This window comes from Oratosquilla oratoria, chromosome 12 (assembly GCF_046742065.1).
Source record: "Oratosquilla oratoria isolate Oo_2021 chromosome 12, ASM4674206v1, whole genome shotgun sequence".
Classification (NCBI taxonomy): domain Eukaryota; kingdom Metazoa; phylum Arthropoda; class Malacostraca; order Stomatopoda; family Squillidae; genus Oratosquilla; species Oratosquilla oratoria.
The window spans coordinates 56782912-56808927 of record NC_134788.1 but is presented as its reverse complement, the minus strand read 5'-3'; the positions used below and the strand labels follow the sequence as shown (position 1 = coordinate 56808927).

The following is a 26016-nucleotide window of genomic DNA, read 5'->3' as shown; positions in this document are numbered from 1 at the left end:
TGTGACTTAACAATATTTAACAAAACTCTTGGAATTTTCATTACCACCTACTCTTCTTCCTCTCATTTACCTCCTTGCAATTAAAGTCTCCCTCCAGGATTTGTTTGGTCACTTTCCTTCACAGAAAAGATGTACAGACATCTTTGCTTTTAATAGATTCTTCCCCAAGTATATCATATGCATTGTTGCACATTTCTGTAGTTTAAGATATGTAGTCCTTTTCCTTTTTATTATCCAAATGTAAACATTTCTTTATTTTCTTTGACCAGGACAAATATATTGCCACAGAACACCCACTGCCCCACACCCTACATTCCTTTTGGCGAATGGTATATGAAAAGAATGCTTCACTTGTGGTTCTTCTGACCAATATTGAAGACGAGGTAAGTCCTTTTGTACAAATTAAAGACCTCTGATAGGTTCTGTTGAACTCTTAAAAGTGCATATCTGTGACAACCCAAATTAAGTTCAAGACAAGATATATGGTGCAAGTAAAAGTCATGTAAACATATGATGGCTTAACACTTATCCCCACTAGATAGAATAATTATATGTTTATCCTTACTACATAAATCAGAGTATTCATTTACAAAACATCATAAATCATTACCTTTTAATTATTCCAGGCAGGGACCAATGATGGGTGCCTGCTAATATTCCTTTGAGATGAAACATCAGATTTCAACTCCTTGCTCTTCATCATTAAATAACCTTTAGAATTGCAGACACAAGTGGCTGGTACCTGATCTCAAGACTGTGCCCAAAATCTCTGTCAACTGCCACTTTTCCTCCACTTTTTCACACACAGAGAACTGACAACTTGTATCTGTTCCCTTTCTTCTATTGCTAGTAGTAACATCAAAATAGACCCAGAGATCCACAATAGTATAATACAGACAGTAGTCAAAATATTTCTTTCAAGAGATATCTATTGGAGAGTCCAAGGATTCATGTTTACTACTGGGGCTGTGGATTTCCAGTTGGTGAAAGTTAAAGCAAGTGTTATTATTATTGCACCAATATCAATGAGACTCATTGCTCAAAAAGTACAATGGTAACCAGGGATTTACTTCATGATATCTCAAATCAGAGGAGTTTCCCAAGTAAACTCAAGATCTTGCTCTGTAACAAATGGCTCAACTGAAATTGGTAATAATTTAGCTGAGACATCATATGATGACATCTCATAAGGACATGCAGATGTATCACAAAGTGAGGCTGAAGATTCTCAAGTATTAGGATACTTTATATGCCCACAAATCAGAACAACTTCTAAGAGTTTATTTCATTAATGTGAAGGTCACTGTAGCTGGATTAGACAGACAAACCCGAGCCTTGGAAGAGATGATTTTAGGGCCTTAACAAACCTATCATGAGGAGTTCAGAGATGGCTATGGATAGTAGTGATCTAATAGAGCAAAGTGGTGTAGGAAAAAGACCTCATTTGAATTCTGAAGTGTCTTGTGATTTGGGAGCTGTTGGACAGTACTATTGTATCTTTCAATTCAAACCTGACCAAAATTTGTATAGTCAAAACATAATTGCCAGCACAGCTACATTAGCAATGTTTCCAGATTATGGTGCACAAATACTATTGAAGGGAATTAGCAAATTTAACAAAGAAGATCTATTGATTTGGGATAAAAGGGAATCACAAGCAGGTCCTGCCTCTTAATATTCAATTACATCTCATTTAATCCATGTATAGTTTTAGCTTGTGCTATGTTATCTCCTATGCTATCCCAGACTTTATGCATCTGTATAGAAAATATGAAAGCATATTTATCAAAGCTTCAGACATGTGATCTCTTTCTGTATTCCTGACCGGTTTCGCTTGTAGCTTCTGCAAAACCGGTCAGGAATACAGAAAGAGATCACATGTCTGAAGCTTGTGATAAATATGCTTTCATATTTTCTATACAGATGCATAAAGTCTGGGATAGCATAGGAGATAACATAGCACAAGCTAAAACTATACATGGATTAAATGAGATGTAATTGAATATTAAGAGGCAGGACCTGCTGATTTTCTTTGAAGCATTTTTCTCATTAAAGCTATGTTTCTCAACAGTGCATGACTTAGCTAGGCTAGGTATGATAAATCAGATAGGAACTAAGACTCCATGAGTACAGATGCTCCTCTACTTACGTTCATTCATTTTACGTTTTTTCGATTATACGCTTGAACCGACTGTAAAAAAATAAATTGTAAAAAAAAAAAAAATTGAGTGAATTTTTTTGTTTAGCGTGCTCTCCGTAGCACGAGACATTCAAACGATACTTACACATGACACTGCGTCCATTGTTTACATGGTACAAACGACAGCCTGAACATGCCTTGCCTCTTCTCCTCCTCCCCATCTCACTTTGTTGCTTGAATTTAATTTATTTGAAATTAATGTTATTATTTTACAATGTTATGTTTATAATTATTTAGGGGTGTTTTATATGATACGGTAATAGAATTTATGGATGTATAGTACAGTATGAACGGTCATACATTACTGGAACGTAGAGTAACAACTTACGTTCATTTTCACGTTACGTTCGGCCGTTCGGAACGTAACTAAAATGTAAGTTGAGGAGCATCTGTATTACTCCTTTCCTATATACTACAAGTAGGTAAGTCCACAGAAATACAAAATCAATTGCAAAGGACTCAAAGGGATCAACAACAAGTACCTTCATAATGTGGTCTTATGAGATGGGTGTAAAAGAGAAACATCCCCTGTTGCTCTTCAAGATCTATCAATATCCTCATCTCCATTTATAGATGCAGCCAGCCCCAGTGGGTAGACAATTGTTTTCACTGGGCCCAAGATCTCTATAATGTTCAACTGAATTTCCTCCACCTTTTCAGGAAAGAAGAGATAACAAGTGATTGCTCCCCTCCACATACTCTCACAACCTGGTGATATAGAAGCAGTCCCATACTAATATAATGCAGACAGTCCAAGGTTTCAAGCCAATGAGACTTCAAACAACAAATATCATTATTATTATTATTATTATTATTATTATTATTATTATTATTATATTATTATTATTATTGTTATCATCATCATCATTATCATCATTATCATCATTATTATTATTACTATTATGACTATTGTTATCATTATTATTATCATTATTATTATTACTATTATTATCATTATTATTATTATTGTTATTATTATAATTATCATCATCATCATCATTATCATTATTATCATTATAATTATTACTATTATCACTATTATCATTATTATTATTATTATTATTATTATCATTATTATTATTATTATTATTATTATCATTATTATTATTATTATTATCTTTATTATTATTATCAAAAAGTTGGAGATAACCCAGCTGTTGTTTGCTGACAACAGTGCACTTGTGGCAGGATCAGAGGAAGAATTAAGGAAATTAGTGACAGAGTTTGGGAAGGTATGTGAAAGAAGGAAGTTGAAGATAAATGTGGGTAAAAGCAAGGTGTTACGGACTAGCCTCTGTATTTGAGTTGATATATCAAATCTCGGCCGTGACCTGAACAATTCCTCAGTCCAGTATCTAGTATAAATATTTTGCCTTTTAATTTTTTTCTTTTCACTTTACAAGGAAAATGAAATGGTGAGGTGTAAAACTAATTCACATGATATAAAAATATACAATTTACCTTAGCCTGATGTATATGGGATACATGCGGGGCACAAGCGAGGGAGTCAGAGAGATGCCAATTCTCACATCTCATTTTATGCCATGGCTGCACAACACGGCCATTTATATGTCACGGACTAGCCTCTATACTTGAGTTGATGCTATTCTGGCTGACTTGATCTGGATAGTCAATGGTGCTCCTCCCAAAGGAACTCTCCTTCAGGTTCACAGTGAGCTGGGCTTGTTTTTGTCTGTCAAATAAACCCTTCAATCTGTGCATGTGATCACTCCATGTGTGATAGAACACAACTATGTCATCCAAGTATGCTCTAACACCTGGCAACCCCTCGACTAGCCAATTTACAAGGCACTGAAAGGATGCTCCATTATGTCATACCAAATGGGGGGCCACTTCGTATTGAAAGTACCTGTGTGGGGTAACAAAAGCAGATATCTCAGGAGCTCTACTTGTAAGAAGGATCTAATGATATCCCTTCATTAAGTCTAACCTTGACAGGAACTTTGCAGCCACAACTTCCTTGATGAGGTAATTTATTCTGGGGAGAGGGTAAGGGTTCACTTTTGTGACTGTGTTCACCTTCCTGTAATCAACATATAGTCTCCACTCACCTCTTGGCATAGGTACCAGCACAGCTGGTGAAGCCCAAGGACTAGTACTAGGTTCCACTAATCCTTGATCCACAAGCTGCTTCAATTCCTTCTCCATGATCCTCCTCATCTGGGGCGATAATCTGTAAGGAGTCTGCCACACCAGCTTGGCTCCATCTTCTAAGATGACGTCGTGTGATATTGCTAGAGTAATGGTGGGGCATAAGGAAAAAAATCTCTGCATTCTTGCAGAAGAGCACTTGGACTTCTTTACACATCTCTCCCTTTAGTGATGACAGAGATCTATCTAATGCCTCACTTATGTGTGACCTGTCTAAATCATAAAAAAAAATTTAGATCCCCAATATCTGAATCAGTTTCCATCAGCTTGTCTTGTCTCAATCATACCAACTGCCTTATCTACAATCCCATTGAATTTCCTCAGAAGATTTATGTGCTTGTTGTATGACTGATATCCTTATCGGGATTTGGATCTGGTAGTTATTTCGACCCTTTCTCTCCAGCACCTTGAATGGTCCCTCTTATTTCAGATGCAATGAAGTTTTCTAAGGAGATAACACAAGTACATAATCCCCAATATTTAGCTCCTTTATAATTTCCTCCCTATCATAATAATCCTTGTAAGAGTCTTGAGACTTTTCAAGATTTCATTTTGCTATCTCCCTAAGCTTCCTCAACTTCTCGAAGTTAGTACCAACTAGCTTTGGGTAAGAGGTACAGTGAGACCTCTCATTAACGGACGTTAACTAGCTGTGTTTGCTGTGTTTTCACTGTGTTTTCGGTGTTTTTGGTGCTGTTGTTTAGTGCGTGCAATCACTATGCCACCCAAAAACCACTCCAAAACACCGAAAACACAGCGAAAACACCGCAAACACAGCTAATTAATGTCCGTTAATGAGAGGTCTCACTGTACTTCCTTCTTAACTCTTTGATAGCATCAGTTCGTATAAGGATGCAAAGGGTTCTTGCAGGGTTCTCCCAAATATCAATTAAAAAGGAGAAAGTCCTAGACCCTCATGTGCAGTTATTCTAGTGGCATATAACAGTAAGTCTATGCCATCATCCCAATCCTTCTCAAACTCTAACACAAATGCTCTGATCATGTGTTTTAAAATTCCATGGAATCTCTCAAGACTCCCTTGACTTTGGTGGTGATATGCTGACGTGATTACATGCTTTATATTGAAGCCTTCCAGGGCCCCTTCCAATATTCCATTTAAAAAGTTAGTGCTTCTGTCACTTTGTACCACCCAAGGCATACCCATCTTACTGAAATAAGACATTAAGGCCTTAGTGATTGTCCTACCCTTTATGTTTGGAAGAGGTATCGCTTCAGCATACTGTGTGGATTGGCAAATTATGGTAATGAAAAAGGACTTCCTTGACTTAGTCTTTGGGAGAGGTCTTACACAGTCAATCACTACTCTACTGAAAGGTTCCTCAATGACAGGAACTTGGCACATGGGTATCTTCCTAGGAGTGTCATTTGGTTTCCCAGTCACTTGACACACAACACATCGCCTAACCACTCTCCTGACATCTTCTGACAACCAAGGCCAAAAGGAATGCATCAAGATTAATTTTCTAGTCTTGGTGATGCCAAGGTGGGCACACAAAGTTGCATGAGCTAGCCTCATAATCTTCTCCCTGATCTTCCATAGAACTATGATTTGGGTAACAGCATCACCTCCTACCTTTTCTGGTGCCCTTATATTTTCTCAGAAGTACACCATCTTGCATGACAAACTTGGTCTTGCTGTCTTCCTCTTCTTCCTGCTCCTCCTCCTCCTCAGCTGCTTGGTGCACCTCCTCCAGCTCCAGGTCCTCCTGTTGTAGTCGAATGAGCCCTTTCCTATCTGTGGCTTCCCCAAAGATAATTTTTTCTCCTTGGGCATTGCCTCCCTGGTCTCCTTCATCTTCTGCTGCTACCTGCTTCTTCTCCTCTCCATGTTCGTCTTTTGAATCCTGTAGGACCTTATCTGCATCACCTGCTCAAACAGGGGGTTTAGGTTGTCATCACCTTGTTCATCTTCCTCTCATACTTTCTTGGCCTTGGCTCAGGTGACGATCACCACTGGGTCTGCCATATCAGCACTGTCATTTGTCTGTCTGGTCATTGGGTCATTTACGATCTTAAGTCTAACCTGGACTATCTCTCCTACATCATTTCCTAGGAGGACATCTATTCCTTTCAGTGGAAGTTCCACTACTCCCACTTCAACGCTCACTGTCTGACCATCTGTTTCAAGTAATACCTTAGCTATGGGTGCTAATGTCATCACTCTTCTGGCTAATCTTATGGTGAACTGCCCTATGTGCCTATTTTCTAATCCTGGTATCACAGCTGGTCTCGCAATGGTGTGGGATGCCCCTGTGTCTTGCAGAGCCTTCACCGCATATTTCTTTTCACTCCCCTCTATTCCTATCTTGGCATCTTTCACATAAAGTAACCACTCTTGGCTGACTCCTATATTTTCTGTCTTGTCTAATCTATTTTCACCTACACAGCAATTGGTATCATCCTTCTCACCTGCTACTTCCTCTCCTTTGTCTTGCTATAGTCCTTTCCTTGTCTCCAGTCTTGTGTGTCTCCTTTTCATTTCCTTTGGGACAGTTTTCCATCCCATGATTGTAGGCTCCACAGGTGTAACATATACTCTGATTCACATCCCTCCTGTTTCCTTCTACACACATTATTTCCTGCCTAGTTTGCTTGTTTCCCATTTCGTGCCTGCACCTTTGTTCACTCTGCCTAGCATAATAATCCTGACTTCTTTGCCCAAATCTTCCACAGCTAAAACATAGGACTGGTTTCCTCCAACTCTCCCCTATCTGTGGCCTCATGCATCTTTGACTCACAATCTTTTCTCACCCCCCTGAGTTTGTGTCACACTTTTTTTCTATTCTTACTTGTCCTTAACACAAAATTTTCTGCAAAGCTGGCTGCCTGTAATAAGGTCTCACATTTCTGCTTGGTTACATATAGCCTAGCCTCATTGTTGAACAAGTTAAGGAATTGTTCACTTGCAAACACCTCCATGATTTTCTCAACAGTCACTGCACCATCTGCATGCATCCATTTGTCTAAGTCACTCCTCACATTCCTGGCTAGATCCATATATCAATGACCAATATCCTTCCTAGCTTCTCTGAATTTCTTTCTGAAGTACTCTGGAGAAATCTTGTTTGCTTCTAATATTTCGCTTTTAATCTGTTCATAATCATATTTGCCATCTCTATCAAATACTGTGAACACACTTACGGCTTTTGGGGTTAGGCTAGTTCATATCATTGCCGAAAAGAGGTTCTTTCTCCATCCTAATTGAATTACTGTGCCTTTGAATGTAGAAAAGAACAATCCTGGATCCCTTTCCATAAATCTGGGGATAAGATGACTCACCTTTATGATACTATTCTCTACAGTTCTCTCACTACTCACCCCAATTGACCATTGCGTAGGCTACCCTGCTCCAACCCTATCGGTTTCCCTTTGGGACTCTGCCCCTCATCTAAAATAGACCTCACTATGCAATTCAACTCTAGGTTCCCTACTTATTCTAATTCCACTCATATTATCTACTATGTTATAACATCTTCCTCTTTCCGGTGGAGGTCTTTCATTATCAATTCTAACTTCCTCCATGTAATATCCTCTTCTTAATCTCAGTAATCCTTCACCTATGCTATATTTATTCCTGTTATCCTCAATACCATAATGTCTGTCCTTTACCTGTGGGAATCCCTCGAAATCGTGAAATTCTGCCCCCTGTCTTAGATTGACTTCATTATATTTCTCTCTTATTCTATTGTCTTTCCTATCATCCTTTCTACTATGATACCGGTCCCTTACCTGTGGGGACTCTTCGAAGCTATGAAACTGTGATCTCTATCTTAGATCAGTTTTGTTCTGTCCCTTGTTTCTATACTTATCATCTATTCTGCTCTCACTCCTACCGTCTCCTACATCATAAATGTCTGAGTTATTGTCAATACTATTCCAGTTGTTTGACCGATATATTTTCTTTCTTTGCTTTGTATGTCTAATGTGTGAACAACAAATATGGTGGATGCACTTCTGTTTCTTTGATTGATCGCAGTTTAAATTCACTCAGTGACCCAACTTCTTCTATTTTCTCTCAGGTGATTTGCACACACCAATTTCTTTATCCAGTGAAGAAGAAAATTGATCCCAGATAAAAGACCCCCATTTATATGTCACGGAGTAGCCTCTGTATTTGAGTTGATGTATCAAATTTTGGCCATAACTTGAACAGTTCTTCAATCCAGTATCTAGTACTGTATACCTATTTTGCCTTTGAAAGTTTTTTTCACTTTACAAGGACAATGAGAGTCGAGTGCAAAAATATTTAATTCACATAATATAAAATATACAATTTACCTTAGACTGGTGTATATGGGATACATCCAAGGTACAAGCAAGGGAGTCAGAGATATGACAATTCTTGCATATCCTTGTATTATACCAGGGCTGTACAACAAAGTGCCATGGCAAGTGCTAGTTTATTATAAATATAAACCTAACCTACCTCTATTTGTTTGGCTTCACACAATCTATTTACAGGTACTCCTCGTTTAACGACCTACTCGGTTAACGACAACTTGGAGTAACGACAGGCTTTATGACATTCGTTTAACGTAAATCTCCCGAAGTTACGACGTCGTGTACGATAATTAAGTTGGCTGAGGCAAATTTGTATGATGTTATAAATGAACTTAAACGGTGGATATTACCTGTGAGGTAAAGTGTTCTGAAGCTTAGGTCTACATTACCATCATGCAAGCTGAAAAAAACTACCTGGGGTACAGTATATACCGGTAGTGGTAAATCTTTAGTTTCGACCGAGGGTGCAGTATAGCAATAGAAAATTAATTATTAATTTTGTAAATTATAATGTATCAACGTAATATGCAATTTTGTGAGCGGAAAAAATAGGTGCTAAAACAAATTTCGTAAGTAACGAAGTCATGTCGGACGAATGGTACACCATGTTTGTTATGATAGATGCCGATGTCGAAGAAATGAAAGGATGATAAATCCATCTAACCTAAACTAAACTAACCTAACCTGTGTTTGATAAATCATTACCTGCAAATTAAATGTCATCCGGCTCGTCCTCGTGAGAGACGTTGGCAGACGACAAGATGGCGTCCCAAGCCTATGCTACCGACTTCGTTCATTAGCATATTTTCTTGTAGCATGGTATTTTTTACTTTCATTTCCGCCCACAAAATTGCATATTACGTTGATACATTTTAATTTACAAAATTAATCATTAAATTTCTATTGTTATATTGCGTCCATGGTCGAAACTAAAAAAATACCCCAGTATTCAATATGGAATGTCAGCATACACGGATTTGGTCATATACGGTAATTTCAGGAACCTAACCACCGTAAATAAACAGTAAATATAGCTTTAATGTACTGTATAAAAGAGGAAAATACACGAAAATAAAGACACACGTATTGCTGGACATTGTACATACAGTGCATGCACGTATATGTATACACTTTTGCTTAACGACCAATTGGGTTAACGACGGCGCGCTGATCCCAATTGTCGTCGTTAAACGAGGAGTACCTGTACTTCTTTATTTTTGTGTGAAGAAGGCTTACAATTCATCAATTCCTAGTTATCTAACAAAAGGGAGAACACCTATAATAATGCAGATGTTACTTTGCGTCTTCATTCATGGCAACCTTCAACCTGCCCAAGAGTCGTGTACTCCTCCACTGCTGGTTTGTAAGCCCTGCAACTGGGACATCTGCATGAGAAAAAGTCTAACTCACATTTAAGTTTGATTATCTAATTTAAGATAACCTACCAACTGGTTGAATTTAACATCAATAGGCATTGCATTAAGGATGTCGAGCAAATATGGTTCATGCTAAAATGTAGCTTATGGCGCCATATTTGCATCTCTTTGTGTCAGTGATGCATCATGGGACATAACAAAGGTGATAAGATGTACGAGGGGAGAAATTGGCAGCAAATTGGGAGTGAGTATTAAGGGAAAGAATAGTTTTAGATACTTGAGCGTGAATGTGGTGGGAAGGGGAGGAGTGGAGGTGGAGGTAGAATGTAGGTAGAGAGAAGCAAGTAAATACCTTGGTGTATCAAAAAGTATAATGAGAAATAGATACTTGGGAATAGATACTAAGAGGAGATTGTATGAAGGAGTGGCTGTGCCGCTAGCACTATATGGAGCAGAAACATGGAACATAAGAGAGGAGGAGTTTGAATGTATTTACCTCGTTTTTACCTAGTTGTATTTTATGGGACGGGAGCTATGCTCATAGTGACCTGTTTTCGTATCTCTCCACATCCAGTTTGTTCTTAAAATCATGTATAGTTCTGGCATTTACCCTTTCTCTGTTCAGTTTGGTCCAGACATCGATCACTCTATGTGGGAAGCTATTTTTTCTTTCTTTTTAGGTCTCTTCTCTAACTTTCTTTAGTTTCTTTTCGTGTCCTCTTGTTTCTCTTCTGCCACACGTATAGGTCGTCTCTATCGAGAACTTCCATCCCTTTCATAATTCTGAAAATTTCCAACAAATTTCCTCTTTCCCTTCTCTGTTCTAGTGTTGACAACTGTAATTTCTCCAATCTATGTTCATATGTCAGATTTGACAGTGTGGGTACCATTTTTGTCGCTGTTCTTTGGATTCTTTATAAAAAAAAAAATTATGCTAGGTGCCCACATTGATACAGCATATTCTAATTTTGGTCTTATCAGTGTAACAAATATTTTTTTAACCATCTCCTCATCTATGTAATCGAAGGCCACTTTCATTGATCTTGATAAGTTGTAAGTCTCTCCAAATAATTAATTAACATGTTTGTCAGGTGTCAAGTCACTTGAGATGATTACTCCTAGGTCCCTCTCTGAGTTTACTTTTTTGACTTGTTTCCAATCTTATATTGTACCGAAACTCTGTTTTTACGTTTTCCAAATTCCATTACCCAGGTCATCTTGCAGCGATCTGCAATCTTCTTCTGTTCTTACACTCTTGAGTAATTTGGCATCATCAACAAAAAAGTTCATGTAACAATTTACTCCTTCATCCATATCATTTACCGGTATGTATATGGCAAACATTAAAGGAGCCAAAACAGAGCCTTGTGGGATGCCACTTTTTACATCTTCACATTTCGAATTTTTGTCTCTGCCATTCTCATTTTTCTCCCAGTTAAGAAATCATTCACCCCTTCCAACAATTTGCCTTGAATTCCTCCTATTTTTTCAATTTTACTTATTAATTTTTTGTGTGTTTTTTGTCAAATGTTTTCTGCAAATCCAAGAAGGCGCAATCTCCCTACCCATCCCTTTCTTGTATTATCTCAATTAATATCGAGTAAAAGCAGGTTAGATTTGTATGCACAATCTTCCACTTCTAAAACCAAATTGCTTGGGGTTTATTATTTTGTTATCTTCCAAGTGTTTGGTCCATTTGTTCCTGAAGACTTTTTTGCATATTTTTGCTATTGTGCTTGTGAGGGATACTGGTCTGAAGTTTGTAGGATCTTCCCTATTTCCTCCTTTATATATTGGTGCTATGTTTGACATACATACATACATATACCAAGGCTTTTTTCCCCCTTACCAGGGGGATAGCCAAAAAGGACAAGGCACAAAAACATTCCCACCCATTTCATCCCCGAAAACACTCCACACCCCTCCACCCTCCCTCCCATCTTAGCACCTCCTAGATGACGGGTCATCCCTGCACCCTGTCCACTGCCCTGGGTCAGAAGCAGTAACGCAGGACACAGCACATCCACAGCAAGGCCGCTTCATTAAATCGGCGACCCCCCCTCTCCGTCCTACCATATAAAGGAGAGGACGGGGAGAAATCCCTTCGGGCTGTCAAAATTTTTGCTCACACACACTACCTCACCCCCATTCCCCCGTCCAATCCACCTCATGCATCACAACATTTTCCATATACAACCATTCTCCATTCACCCCTGTCTTCTGTCTTCTCCCGTCCTTCCTCAACCGACATTCCCCTCTTCCCCAAAGCCCCCTTCACCCCATCCATCCATCTCATCCTAGGACGTCCCCTCATGTTCACTCCCTCCACATCTGCCTTCCATACCTTCTTTACTAGTCTTTCTTCACTCATTTTTTCCATGTGTCCAAACCATCCTAATACTCTTTCATCCACCCTATCTCACAGCTCCCTTTCCACCCCTGTTCTCCTCCTCACTTCCTCATTTCTCACTCTATCTAGCCTAGTAACCCCCATCATACTTCTCAGACACTTCATCTCAAACACATTCAAGTTCCTTCTCTCTTCCTCTCTCATGTTCCATGTTTCTGCTCCATACAGTGCTGTTGGCACAATCACTCCTTCATACAGTCTCCTCTTAGCATCCATTCCCAGATTCCTATTCCTCATTACACTTTTTAAACCACCAAGGCATTTACTCGCTTCTCTTAATCTACAATCTACCTCCACCTTCACTCCACCCTTTCCTGCCACATTTTGCACCCAAGTATCTAAAACTATCCACTTCCTCCAGTTGCTCTCCCTTAATGCTCATTTCCAGATTACTGCCACTTTCACCCCTTGTACATCTCATCACCTTACATTTACCCACATTTATCTTCAGCTTTCTTCTATCACACACTCTCCCAAATTCTGTCACCAGCTTCCTCAATCCCTCCTCCGTTCCTCCCACAAGCGCAATGTCGTCCGCAAACAACAGCTGGCTCACCTCCCACTTTTCTCCATTTTCCTTAACCATCTCCAATCCCTGACCCACTACCCTTGCATTTACCTCTCGCACTACCCCATCCATGTATAAGTTGAACAGCCAGGGTGACATAACGCATCCCTGACGAAGTCCCACCTTTACCTCAAACCACTCACTCTCTCCATTTCTAATCCTGACACAAGCTCTACTACTCTCATAAAAACTCTTGACAGCTCCCAGAAGCTTTCCTCCTATCCCGTATATCCGCATAACCTCCCACAGTGCCTTTCTGTCTACCCTGTCGTAAGCCTTTTCCAGATCCATAAAGGCCCAGAAAACATCCTTCCCCTTTCCTATAGCTTTCTCACATATCTGTCTTACCACAAAAATCTGATCTACACAACCTCTACCTGTCCTAAACCCACACTGTTCCTCACCAATTACTCCCTCTGTTCCTCTCCTAATCCTCTCAATCAAGATCCTCCCATAAGCCTTCCCAACTACACTTAACAAGCTAATCCCTCTGAAACTACTACATTCACACTTGTCCCCCTTTCCCTTGTAAAGTGGAACTATACAGGCACTCCTCCAGTCCTCTGGCACTCTACCTTCTCTCCAGCAAACATTAAATAACCTCACCAACCAGTCCACCATCACTATACCTCCTTTTTTAAGACATTCTGCATGGCATCCATCCAGACCAGGTTCCTTACCTGCTTTCATCATCTTAACTGCTACCTTCACTTCATCCTTCCTTATTTCTCCTCCATTTTCCTCACTCATCACTCTCATTTTCTTAGCATTTCCCACTGCAGCTATCTTTCCCTCCCTATCCTCCTTCACATTTAGCAACTCTCTAAAATATTCTGCCCATCTTCCCCTTACTGCCTTCTCCTCCATTATCATCTCTCCATCTGCACCTTTTACCTTTTCTTCTCTACTTGATTCGCCTCCTCTTCCTCTCTTAATTTCTTTCCAAAACATCTTTTTATTACTTTCAAAATTTTCTGTCATACTCTTACCCCATTTTACATCTGCTCTCCTCTTTGCCTCCTTTACCCTTTTCTTTACTTCTCTTTTCTTTTCCCTGTACTTCTCATATGACTCCCTCGTCCTACTTTGTAACCAATCTGTGAAAGCTCGCTTCTTCTCTTCTACAACCTTCTTTGTTTCCTCATCCCACCATTCACTACCCTTCCTTCTATTTCCTCCTGACCTTCTTGTTCCACACACCATCCTTGCACACTTTATGACTCCCTCCTTGAACCATCCCCATTCCTCCTCCACACCTACCTCCACTCTATCCTTCACTCCCTCCCACTCCTCCTTCAGCTTCCTCTTGTACTCCTTCTCCTTTTCCTCTTCGTTTAGAGATGAGGTGCCTGAGAAGCAGGATAGGGGTTACTAGGCTGGATAGAGTGAGAAATGAGGTGAGGAGGAGAATGGGGGTGGAAAGGGAATTGGGAGATAGGGTTGATGAAAGAGTATTGGGATGGTTTGGACACATGGAAAGAATGAGTGAAGAAAGATTAGTCAAAAAGGTGTGGAAGACAGAAGTGGAAGGAGTGAACATGAGGGGGCAACCAAGAATGAGATGAATGGATAGGATAAAAGGGGAATTGGGAAAAAGGGGAATGTCTGTTGAAGAAGGAAGGGAGAAGACAGAGGATAGGGTGAGTTGAAGAATGATTGTGTATGGATGATGATGTGATGCATGGAAAGGACTGGATGGGGATGGTGGGTGAGGGAGTATGTGTGAATGATATATTAATGCAGCCAAATGGATTTCTCCCTGTCTTCTCTCTTTCTGCATGAGAGGACAGAGAGGAGGGTCACCGATTAAATGAAGCAGCCTTGCGCTGCACTGCTTCTTACCCAGGGCAGTGGGTGAGATGCAGTGATGACCTGTCATCCAGGAAGAGCCAAAATAAGAGGGAGGATGGTAAATGGGAGTGGAGTATGCAGGAAGGAAATGGGTGGGAGTGGATTTTATGCCTTTTTTGGGGGGGGCTACCTCCCTTGTAAGGGAGAAATAGCCATTGGTATATGTATGTATTATTATTTTTTTTTTCCCTATTTTTTTTTTTTTTTTTTTTTTTTTTTTTTTTAGGAATGGCCCCATTGGGACTACAGGTAGCAGGACTCCTAATCCCATCCCCCATCCCGTTTTTGTCGCCTTTTATGACTCAAGTGGGAAGACTTAGTGGCAGCATTCTTTTCCCCCACCAGAGGGTAGGTAGGCGAAAAAAGGAAATGAATATTCCAAGAAATGGTACAGGACAGTAACAAGGGTTGGGGGACAGCATAATGGAGGAACAGTCGTAGTATAAAAGTGTCATCATTTTTCTATGAACAGAGTTTTCCTCTATCACAAACAAAATGGTGTGTGGCTCTGGTCTATAGGGACACCCCATACAGACCCTAAAGTATCAACTACATGCTACTTTGCCACAATAATATGCAGCCAATACCCCAGATGGGGAGCCAATACCCCAGATGGGGTATGATAGGGGTCACTAGGCTAGATAGAGTGAAAAATGAGGTAAGGAGGAGAACAAGGGTGGAAAGGGAGTTGGGAGATAGGGTTAATGAAAGAGTATCAGGATGGTTTAGACATATGGAAAGAATGAATGAAGAAAGATTAGTAAAAGAGGTGTGGAAGGCAAAGGTGGAAGGAGTGAATATGAGGGAGTGTCCTAGGATGAGATTGATGGATGGGGTAAAAGGGGCATTACGTAAGAGAGGAATGTCTGTTGAGAATGAATGGGAGAAGACAGAAGATAGGGGTGAATGGAGAAGGGTTGTGTATAGATGAGGCTGTGATGCATGAGGGGGAGTGGGTGGGGGATGGGGGGTGAGGAAGTATGTATGAGAAATTTGACGCAGCCCGAAGGGATTTCTCCCTGTCTTCTCCTTTTCTGCATGAGGGGACGGATAGGGGGGTCGCCGAATTAATGAAGCGACCTTGCTGTGGATGTGCTGTCTTGTGACACTGCTTCTAACCCAGGGCAGTGGGTGAGATGCAGGGATGACCCATCATCCAGGAGGTGCCAAGATGAGAGGGAGGGAGGAGGGTGGAGGGAAGTGAAATATGTAGGGGATGGAATGGGTGGGAGTGGTTTCTATGCCTTTTTCTTTTTGTCTACCCCCCCCCCCATGTAAAAGGGAAAAAGCCTTTGGTATATGTATGTATGTATATTATTATTATTATCATATGACACTATCAATGATGAACCCATTTTGCTCTAAGTCCCAATCTGAACATGATATTTTGGCAATCTAGAGCAAAATCTATCCAGAAATCAGTAAATCAAAGGCATTAATTCTTCTTTAATTTCAGATCACCAACATAGATAATCACAGCAGGTATAATAAAACACATTGTAAATATGCTTTACCTTAATTATATCTTGAAGAAAATTATGACTAATCTTAACTTTCCAATGCAGAATTTCATCCCCCTTATACCTTCATTGTCTGACCAAAGAGACTGGAAAGTTCATGTGCATGTGAAGAACTCACAGACATTCACATACTTCAAAGAAGTTAATGTCTCTGTGATTTCAAAATCATCAGTAAGTGTTTATAAGTGTGTATTTTTTGTCATAAATATTAAGTGGCACTTATTTTTTTAGTGTGGCTATTGCCAAGTAATTCTATTCAGACATGTGACACCCTCACGGTAGTTGTTATCTTTAGTCAGGTCACAGTGTTATTAACCTATGACCCGGGAATCATGGAAGCAACAATTTGCTTTCTAAGGCTCTAACCAGAGGTTCTTTACTTCACATTGTTGTGGTCATGTATATGTACTGCCAGAGTTGAATTGTTCATAGATATGTGTTCAGTTGTGTGTGAGGTAACATTGCAAAGCAAACATTTGTCATTTGTTCCATTTCTTAATCTGAATTGGTATGTCATAAGTGATGTATTGTGGTCACAGGCTCTGGCTGTTCTATGTAACTTAGTTTTTTATAGGTGTACTGGCAGTGGGGGATAGCAAGAATCCTGTTAGGTTCTACACTAGCCAGCACACTGTCTGTGAGAACTGTATGTATGTGTTTGTTCATTTTAGTGTGACTGGTTAAGGGTTCTGGGATGGTGTGTATTGCATTGTGGTAGTGCTGTGGGATTTGCCACGTATGTGTGTTCATGAGTGGTTTCTCATGTAGTGTGATGGGTGATGTGAGTTTTATTTTATAGATGCTATGTATAGTATTGTGTATCATGCATGCTACCAAGAAGGTCCCCAGCCTTGGAAGTAAAACATAAAGAGAAACTAGCAATGGATCATCCATTATATAAAAAAAAAACTTGTTTATGTTATTTAAGATGTTTAAATTACTAAAAGGAGTAAATAAAACTGACAAGGAATATTTCTTGGCAATGGATAGAAGAAAATCACAGGATCATGAGAATGAATACTTAAGATGTCCAGAAACACTATTTTCCATACAGATGCATCAACTCCTGGAATAGCTTAGTAGTTGATAATGTCCATAGAACTTGAAGAAAAGAGAAAGGATACCATGGCTGTAATTCCTTTCTGAATATGACAATTAGGTAGATATATTTAGATAAATACATATACATGGGACTCCAGTGTGTATGTAGGAGATCTGTGGGTGTTATGTGTGTATAGTCTGCAAATGTGATCTATAGTTTGTGGTATTGTGTTGTCTTCCAGTTCAGCATAGACCTAAAGTATGGTTTATATATCAGCTTGTGGGTGTCAGTGTCTCATCAGAAGTCTGTGCCAGGGCATGAAGACATGTCCTACATTTTTGCCTGCCAACAATCTTCTTCTTCTACAACTTTTTCCCATCTCTACATGAAATTGCTCTTCTGTCTAAGCCTTTTCCATTTTTCCCTAGCATTGTTCTCCATTCTCACCTATTCCCTTTTCATGCAGGTCTTTAACAATAATGTAACACCTGAGTCCTGTTTTCTTCTACTCTTCCCATCCATTTTCATGATTATGATTCTCTTATATACATCTCTTCACTTTTGTTCACATGACCATACAACTGCAGTTTCTCTTGTACCTTTATTAACACCTCTACCACCTTTATTGCTCCTTATACAATTTCATTTATTATTTGGCTTGTTTTAATCCTATACATCCATTGTATCATTCTCATTTCCAGCGCTTTCACTTTTCTTTTTTATGTCTTCATCAGAGGCCATGTATCAGTCCTATATATATATCATTGCTAGTCTAACAATTCTTCTGTATACTTTGTCCCAAAATCCCTGGACAGTGGAAGAAGGAAAGAGATTGACTAGCATGAGAATTTCTCATACACTGAGAAATTGAGGAAGGGGGATAGCTGCAGTTGGGAGCCAAAGTCCAGGAAATTTGAGACACTGGCCAGGACCACTTATGTCCCTTCTAAGCCAAGCATGTAATTTCAAAGGACCAGAGAAATATGTTTCTCAGAAGGGGAGGGAAAGGGGGTAGCAAGCATACCCATTTGATCTGATCTTATTAAGATCTTAGTTCATTAAATATTCTTTGATGAAAATATTACCATTGCAAAATATGTCAATGATTAGCATGACCTAATAGTGCTATGAACTATTCCAGGGTTTATACAGCCATGAAGTACAACTAGTGATATTTACTGCCTGGCCCTTAGGATGCACAATCCCCACACCTAATGCCTTCTTAACTATGCTAGAATATATACAGGCTCTGAAAAAGCCTAAACCTATTCTCCTGTGTTGTCCGTAAGTCCAGATACTTATTATTTAACCACAGCAATGAGTCATTACTTCTCAAGTGAGGACTTCTGAAATGTTGTAATTTTTTTTTTTTTTTTAAACCAAATTATAATTATGGTGTATGCTAGTACTCCTCTGCTTAGGATGTAAAAGAGGATGAAATGTTAAGAGAAAAAAATAATGAGCTTTAGTACATAACAGCCATAAACTCCACTTAGGATAGAACCTTAACAGTTATTTTTTTCAGGAAGTTATGCCCATCAATTCTTAATTACCTTCTACAGAAATTTGCTCACTAAGCTTGTTGCATGCTGATCTGACATGCTACAATGAGATTAGTCCTTATGTTTCAGTAATGGAGAGATTAGTCCTGTCAGCAATCTTTTAAGACAACTTTTTGTTCCACATGTATTCTTGTTTGCCTTCATGCATATTGCTGCTTAGGTTGTGGATTATGTGCAGTATATTAATTTAGGGAGGGAGGGAAAGGTAGTTGCAGTGGGAAGCACTAAGGAAATGACAGTGATGAATGAGGAAAATGGAGGAGAAATAAGGAAAGATGAGGTGAAGGCAGATGTTAAGATGATGAGAGCAGGTAAGGCACCTGGTCTGGATGGATGCCATGCAGAATGTCTTAAAAAAGGAGGTATAGTGATGGTGGACTGGTTGGTGAGGTTATTTAATGTTTGCTGGAGAGAAGGTAGAGTGCCAGAGGACTGGAGGAGTGCCTGTATAGTCCCACTTTACAAGGGAAAAGGGGACAAATGTGAATGTAGCAATTTCAGAGGGATTAGCTTGTTAAATGTAGTTGGGAAGGTTTATGGGATGGTCTTGACTGAGAGGATTAGGAGAGGAACAGAGGGAGTAATTGGTGAGGAACAGTGTGGGTTTAGGAAAGAAAGGCACTGTGGGAGGTATTGCAGATATATGAGACAGGAGGAAAGCTTTTAAGAGCAGTCAAGAGTTTTTACATGAGTAGTAGGGCTTGTGTTAGAATCAGAAATAAAGAGAGTGAGTGGTTTGAGGCAAAGGTGGGACTTCATCAGGGATGTGTTATGTTGCCTTGGCTGTTCAATTTATAAATAGATGGGGTAGTGCAAGAGGTAAATGCAAGTGTAGTGGGGCGGGGATTGGAGATGGTTAAAGAAAATGGAGAAAAGTGGAAGATAAGCCAGTTGTTTATTACGGATGACACTGTGCTTATAGCATAATCAAAGGAGGGATTGAGGAAGTTAGTGACAGAGTTTGGGAAGGTGTGCAAAAGATGGAAGTTGAAGATAAATGTGGGTAAAGGTAAGGTGATGAGATATGCAAGGGAAGAAAGTGGTAGCAGACTGGAAGTGAGTATTAAGGGAGAGAGTCTGGAGGAAGTGGATAGTTTTAGATACTTGGGTGTGAATGTGGCAGGAAAAGGAGTGGAATTGGAGGTAGAATGTAGATTGAGAGAAGCAAGTAAATGCCTTGGGAGATTAAAAAGTGTAATGAGAAATGGACATTTGGAAATGTATGCTAAGAGGAGATTGTATGAAGGAGTAATTGTGCTGACAGCACTATATGGAGCAGAAACATAGAACATAAGAGAGGAGGAGTTTGAATGTGTTTAAGATGAGGTGCCTGAGAAGTATGATAGGGGCTACTAGGTTGGATAGAGTGAGAAACAAGGAAGTAAGGAGGAGAGTGGGGGTGGAAAGGGAGTTGGGAGATAGGGTTGATGAAAGAGTATTGGGATAGTTTGGACACATGGAAAGAATGAGTGAAGAAAGATTAGTAAGAGAGGTGTAGAAGACAGAGGTGGAAGGAGTGAACATGAGGGGGTGACCAAGGATAACATGGATGGATGGGGTAAAAGGGGCATTGGGAAAGAGGGAAATGCCTGTTGAGGAAGGATGGGAGATGACAGGAGAATGGAGAATGGTTGTGTATGGATGATGCTGTAATGCATGATGGGGAGTGGATGGGGGATGGTGGGTGAGGTAATACATGTGAAAAATAAATTGATGCAGCATGAAGAGAAGGGGTTGCCAATTTATTAAAGCGGCCTTGCTGTGGATGTGCTGTGTCTTGTGACACTGCTTCTGACCCAGGGTAGTGGGTGAGATGCAGTGATGATCCATCATCCATGAAGAACCAAGAGGGAGGGAAAGGGGTGGATGGGAGTGGAGTATGTGGGGATGGAATGAGTGGGAGTGGTTTATATGTTTTTGTTTTTTGGCTACCTCCCTTGTAAGGGGGAAAAAGCTTTTGGTATATGTATGTATATTAATTTTTTAGTATATTCTGCTTAAGGTAATTCTGTTTCATACTAGGGATGGTGTGACTGGCTGTGGTCTGACTGCAGCCTTTCTAAATATACTTGCCAAAGTGCAACAAATGGAAGAAGTGGACATCTATCATGCTGTGCAGACTATCTTGCATGATAGACCACAATTCATCAATCATCTGGTATGTAAGACTTAATGTTTAACATTGGAAACAATATAGGGCTGAGTAAGAGACACTCTCTTGCCGACCAAATTAAATTATAATTTTCCTTCGTCACTTTCTTTTGATGATAATGATAATGGTAATAACTGTTAACTGTTTGGATGCTCACTGGCTGAGCAGGTTAGGCCATTGCTACTTACAGCGAAGGTCGAGTTGATGATGGTTCAAACCCTGCCACCAGCAAATTGAACCAAGGGCATTGTTCATTAAATTCCATGCTACAAAATCCTCTGTAAGAGGCACTGTCCTAGCCTCCTGATAGGGGGGAATCAGTGATATTAATCCAAATCCACTGAGGCCCACATACACTTTTGTTTTTGCTATATTGGATTATCAACTATCTTATACAAGTGTGGGAGTGCTTCTATTAGCTTATAGTAGTAGGAATAGGAGTAATTGCCAGTTACCAGCTCTTTTTTATATGTAAAGTTGGAGGGAATACAGTTTAACTTAATAGAGACTACATGTCAGCTCCCTGGAGCTGCACCTATAGATGTGCTGTGTGATGTGAGGGTGTTCATTGGTTTTGAAGATGGGTAGCAGGGAGATGATATCCTCTGATGCCAGTCTCACAGGACCACTACCCCCACCAACCTGCCATGGATCAGTCTGACATATTTTCCCTATCCAGCAGTCCCTTTGTATTGATAGGAAGGGGTGATTTTGAGTTTGAGAGTGTGGTGGGGAGGGTGTCGGCAATGAGGAGAGGATGGTACGCTTTGCATTTTCTCAACAACGGGATACTCGTATGCAGGTACTGTATACATATCACATTCTAGATTTTTTTTTTTTTTTCATGTGAGTTATAGTTCAAATACCCCTGTATATGTTTTTTATGCTTGTTTTGTTGTTCCTAGACTAGAAAATAATTATTATTGATATTTTAATAGATTTAATGAAAATTTTTAGGTGTTCATACATCACAATTTTTCTCAAATTTTCCAGAAACTGCAATATATTTTATATATATATATATATATATATATATATATATATATATATATATGCATGTAGAGTTGAAAACAACAGCATTGCATTAGTTGTTTAGTTTTTTCTTGTATTCTCATTTTCCTGATGAAAATTCTGCCATTAACTGGGTGAAAAGAAACCAGGTTTCCATATTCTTCTATTTTCTTTCCTTTAATTGTAGAGCTCAACATTTCCTCTTAAGAAGGACATTGTCAAGAGTAGACTGCAATAACAAAAAATATACCATCAAATACAGCAACAATGACAATTGTACAAAAATAAATTATACATGGACAATTCTGGTGAAGTATGATATAAGTACAATACAATTCTGGTAAAATAAGATACAAAATTCTCTGATGTAGAGTTGACCAGTACATTCATAGAAATGAATGATAATGGTCTATTCCCCTTCCTGGGGAATAGACTGTGTTTGTCTGTGTATTTGTTTGTGATGGTGTTGGTGTTTATTTTTTTAGAGAATATTTTTTTTGTAGTAGTGTTTTTGGGAGTGTATGTAGATGTGAGATGGCTGCACCTTCAGCTCTTTGTGCATTTTATTGTGTTGGTGAGTTTGGTGCATGAGAGATGAACCCATTGGTAGTACATGTTGTACTGGATAGATATATTTGAGTGATATGTGGGTTTTGTGCATGTAGGTCTGGTTTTTTTTTTTCTTTCTTTCTTTCTTTTTATGTATTGGCCTAGGCTGATTTTAATGTCTCCAGCTACAAGAAAATGATGGAGGGCAAGTGCAAGTACTGACCTTGTGTGTAAAAACAGAAAAGAAAGTACATATAGATTGGTAGGAAAAGAGACAACAAAATGTGAGTTTCTGGACCTAATCTAGAGACCAAGTATCAGCCCCTCAGGACTCCACCTCCATGTGGATTTGGGGGTTGTACAATGTCATGCATCTGGGAGGTATCAGGTCCACATTAGAAGTTCTATTTCCTCCAGTGGTTCTCTATTTCTCTCAGATGGCAGTGCTGCATCTTGCACGTTCATCTTGGTAGTACCACCCTTGTCTAGTCCTTTGCAGTGTAATAATTGCATGTAATTGCAAAACTCTACTGTGTTATATTTAACAAATTTACTCCAATTGTACATTTTAGGGATTTCATTCTAGTTACAGTAAGGTAGTCCAATTCAGCCAAGGGCAATTTTTTTTTTTTTTTTTTTTTCCTTTTTTTTAATAAGTGCTTATACAACAGGAAATTAACATTTATACTGACTTTTCAGACCCAGCTGGAGTTTCTTTATGATGCATCCCTGGAATACATACAGAATCATAGCATATACAACAATTTCTACAGAGTATGACCCCCACAGATTGATATGCATAAGAATAGCCAGCTGGACAAGAAACCAACAAAGAATGTTTGGTGACCTTCCAAAAATTAAGAAAGTTGTAGAAATTGTACATTTTTTGCTATGTCTTAATTCAGCTGACTGGCAGGCTTATGAGCTAACTGGTTTTCAGTTTTAAATTATATATGAGAGTTGGTTATGTACTTCATATTTCTAGTATATTCCAATGTAATTCATGATGGTTTTTACACCCTCTCAAAGAGGTAGAGTACCGGAGGACTGGAGAAGTGCCTGTATAGTTCCTCTTTACAAGGGAAAAGGGGACAAGTGTGAATGTAGTAGTTTCAGAGGGATTAGCCTGTTAAGTGTAGTAGGGAAGGCTTATGGGAGGATCTTGATTGAGAGGATTAGGAGAGGAACAGAAGGAGTAATTGGTGAGGAACAGTGTGGATTTAGGACAGGTAGAGGTTGTGTAGATCAGATTTTTGTGGTAAGACAGATATGTGAGAAAGCTATAGGAAAGGGGAAGGATGTTTTTTGGGCTTTTATGGATCTGGAAAAGGCTTATGATAGGGTAGACAGAAAGGCACTGTGGGAGGTTATGCAGATTTATGGGATAGGAGGAAAGCTTTTGGGAGCTGTCAAGAGTTTTTATGAGAGTAGTAGAGCTTGTGTCAGGATTGGAAATGGAGAGAGTGAGTGGTTTGAGGTAAAGGTGGGACTTCGTCAAGGATGCGTTATGTCGCCCTGGCTGTTCAACTTATACATGGATGGGGTGGTGCGAGAGGTGAATGCTAGGGTAGTGGGTCAGGGATTGGAGATGGTTAAAGAAAATGGAGAAAAGTGGGAGGTAAGCCAGCTGTTGTTTGCGGACGACACTGCACTTGTGGCAGGGTCGGAGGAGGGATTGAGGAAGCTGGTGGCAGAGTTTGGGAGAGTATGTGATAGAAGAAAGCTGAAGATAAATGTGGGTAAAAGTAAGGTGATGAGATGTACAAGGGGTGAAAGTGGCAGTAGACTGGAAGTGAACATTAAGGGAGAGCGACTGGAGGAAGTGGATAGTTTTAGATACTTGGGTGCAAGTGTAGCAGGAAAAGGTGGAGTGAAGGTGGAGGTAGAATGTAGATTGAGAGAAGCGAGTAAATGCCTTGGTGGATTAAAGAGTGTAATGAGGAATAGACATTTGGGAATGGATGCGAAGAGGAGACTGTATGAAGGAGTGATTGTGCCAACAGCACTGTATGGGGCAGAAACGTGGAACATAAGAGAAGAAGAGAAAAGGAGTTTGAATGTGTTTGAGATGAGGTGTCTGAGAAGTATGGTGGGGGTTACTAGGCTGGATAGAGTGAGAAATGAGGAGGTGAGGAGGAGAACAGGGTGAAAAAGGAGCTGGGAGATAGGGTTGATGAAAGAATATTAGGATGGTTTGGACACATGGAAAGAATGAGTGAAGAAAGACTAGTAAAAGAGGTATGGAAGGCAGATGTGGAGGGAGTGAACATGAGGGGACGTCCTAGGATGAGGTGGATGGATGGGGTGAAGGGGGCTTTGGGGAAGAGGGGAATGTCTGTTGAGGAAGGAAGGGAGAGGACGGAAGACAGAGGTGAGTGGAGAATGGTTGTATATAGATGATGTTGTGATTGCATGAGGAGGAATGGGTGGGGGGGTGGGGGGTGGGGGTAGTATGTGTGAGTAAATTTTGAAGCAGCCCGAAGGGATTTCTCCCTGTCCTCTCCTTATATGCAAAGGGGGACGGAGAGGGGGGTTCGCCGATTAAATGAAGCGGCCTTGCTGTGGATGTGCTGTGTCTTGCGTCGCTGCTTCTGACCCAGGGCTTTGGGCAAGGTGCAGGGATGACCCGTCATCCAGGAGGTGCTCAGATGAGAGGGAGGGTGGGAGGGGTGTGGAGTGTATTTAGGGATGAAATGGGTGGGAGTGTTTTTATGCCTTTCCCTTTTTGGCTACCTCCCTTGAAAGGGGGAAAAAGCCTTGGTATATGTATGTATGTATGTCAAAGATTATTTGAGGCAATAGTATGATCGGCTACATGAAACACATCTAAGATAAAGAATCTCTGTTAGAAATTAGGAATATTTAATTTGTTTAAGTTAGCAGAACTTTCTCAAAAAAACTAAGATTATGTCAGTTGTAGAGTAGCAAGTGTGGAAAAAATGTAAAAATTTTAAACATTCAGATCAACTATTCAGTGAGTAAAAGATCTACTAGATTAAAGTATAGTTACTTTCATATTTGTAGTTAATCCAAATTACAGTAATTTGGTTGATAATTTATGTGGCTATTCTGTAGTTTGTGGTATAACATTGCTTCATATTATTTCTTTATTATCCATTATTTTATGTTTCAGTTGGCATTAGCTGTACTTATGTACTATCTAGTTATGTTGTTTCAGTACCTCTCCTTTGTTCACTAAAATTTAAAACATAACCACTATTTTTTATTTAAATGCACACAGTATAATGTGATACACATGGAAGAAAAAATATACTGAATCCAAATCAATTTGGATTTAGAC

General features: G+C 39.6%; 1 protein-coding gene across 1 annotated transcript; it reads left to right on the top strand.

Annotated features, from left to right (window-relative positions):
- Positions 1–272: 272 nt before the first annotated feature.
- LOC143031833 (receptor-type tyrosine-protein phosphatase epsilon-like) lies at positions 273–24026 on the top strand. Its single transcript, XM_076196169.1, has 5 exons — positions 273–383; positions 16445–16570; positions 18583–18725; positions 21026–21161; positions 23415–24026. The coding sequence occupies exons 1-5, from the start codon at positions 327–329 to the stop codon at positions 23493–23495; spliced, it is 543 nt and encodes a 180-aa protein (XP_076052284.1). The 5' UTR covers positions 273–326; the 3' UTR covers positions 23496–24026.
- Positions 24027–26016: the final 1990 nt, after the last annotated feature.

Coding starts and splice junctions, on each gene's coding strand:
- LOC143031833 (XM_076196169.1), top strand. CDS start 327: ATGGTATATGAAAAGAATGCTTCACTTGTGGTTCTTCTGACCAATATT. Junction 384..16,444: donor TGACCAATATTGAAGACGAG/GTAAGTCCTTTT, acceptor TTTCCAATGCAG/AATTTCATCCCCCTTATACC. Junction 18,726..21,025: donor CCTATTCTCCTGTGTTGTCC/GTAAGTCCAGAT, acceptor GTTTCATACTAG/GGATGGTGTGACTGGCTGTG.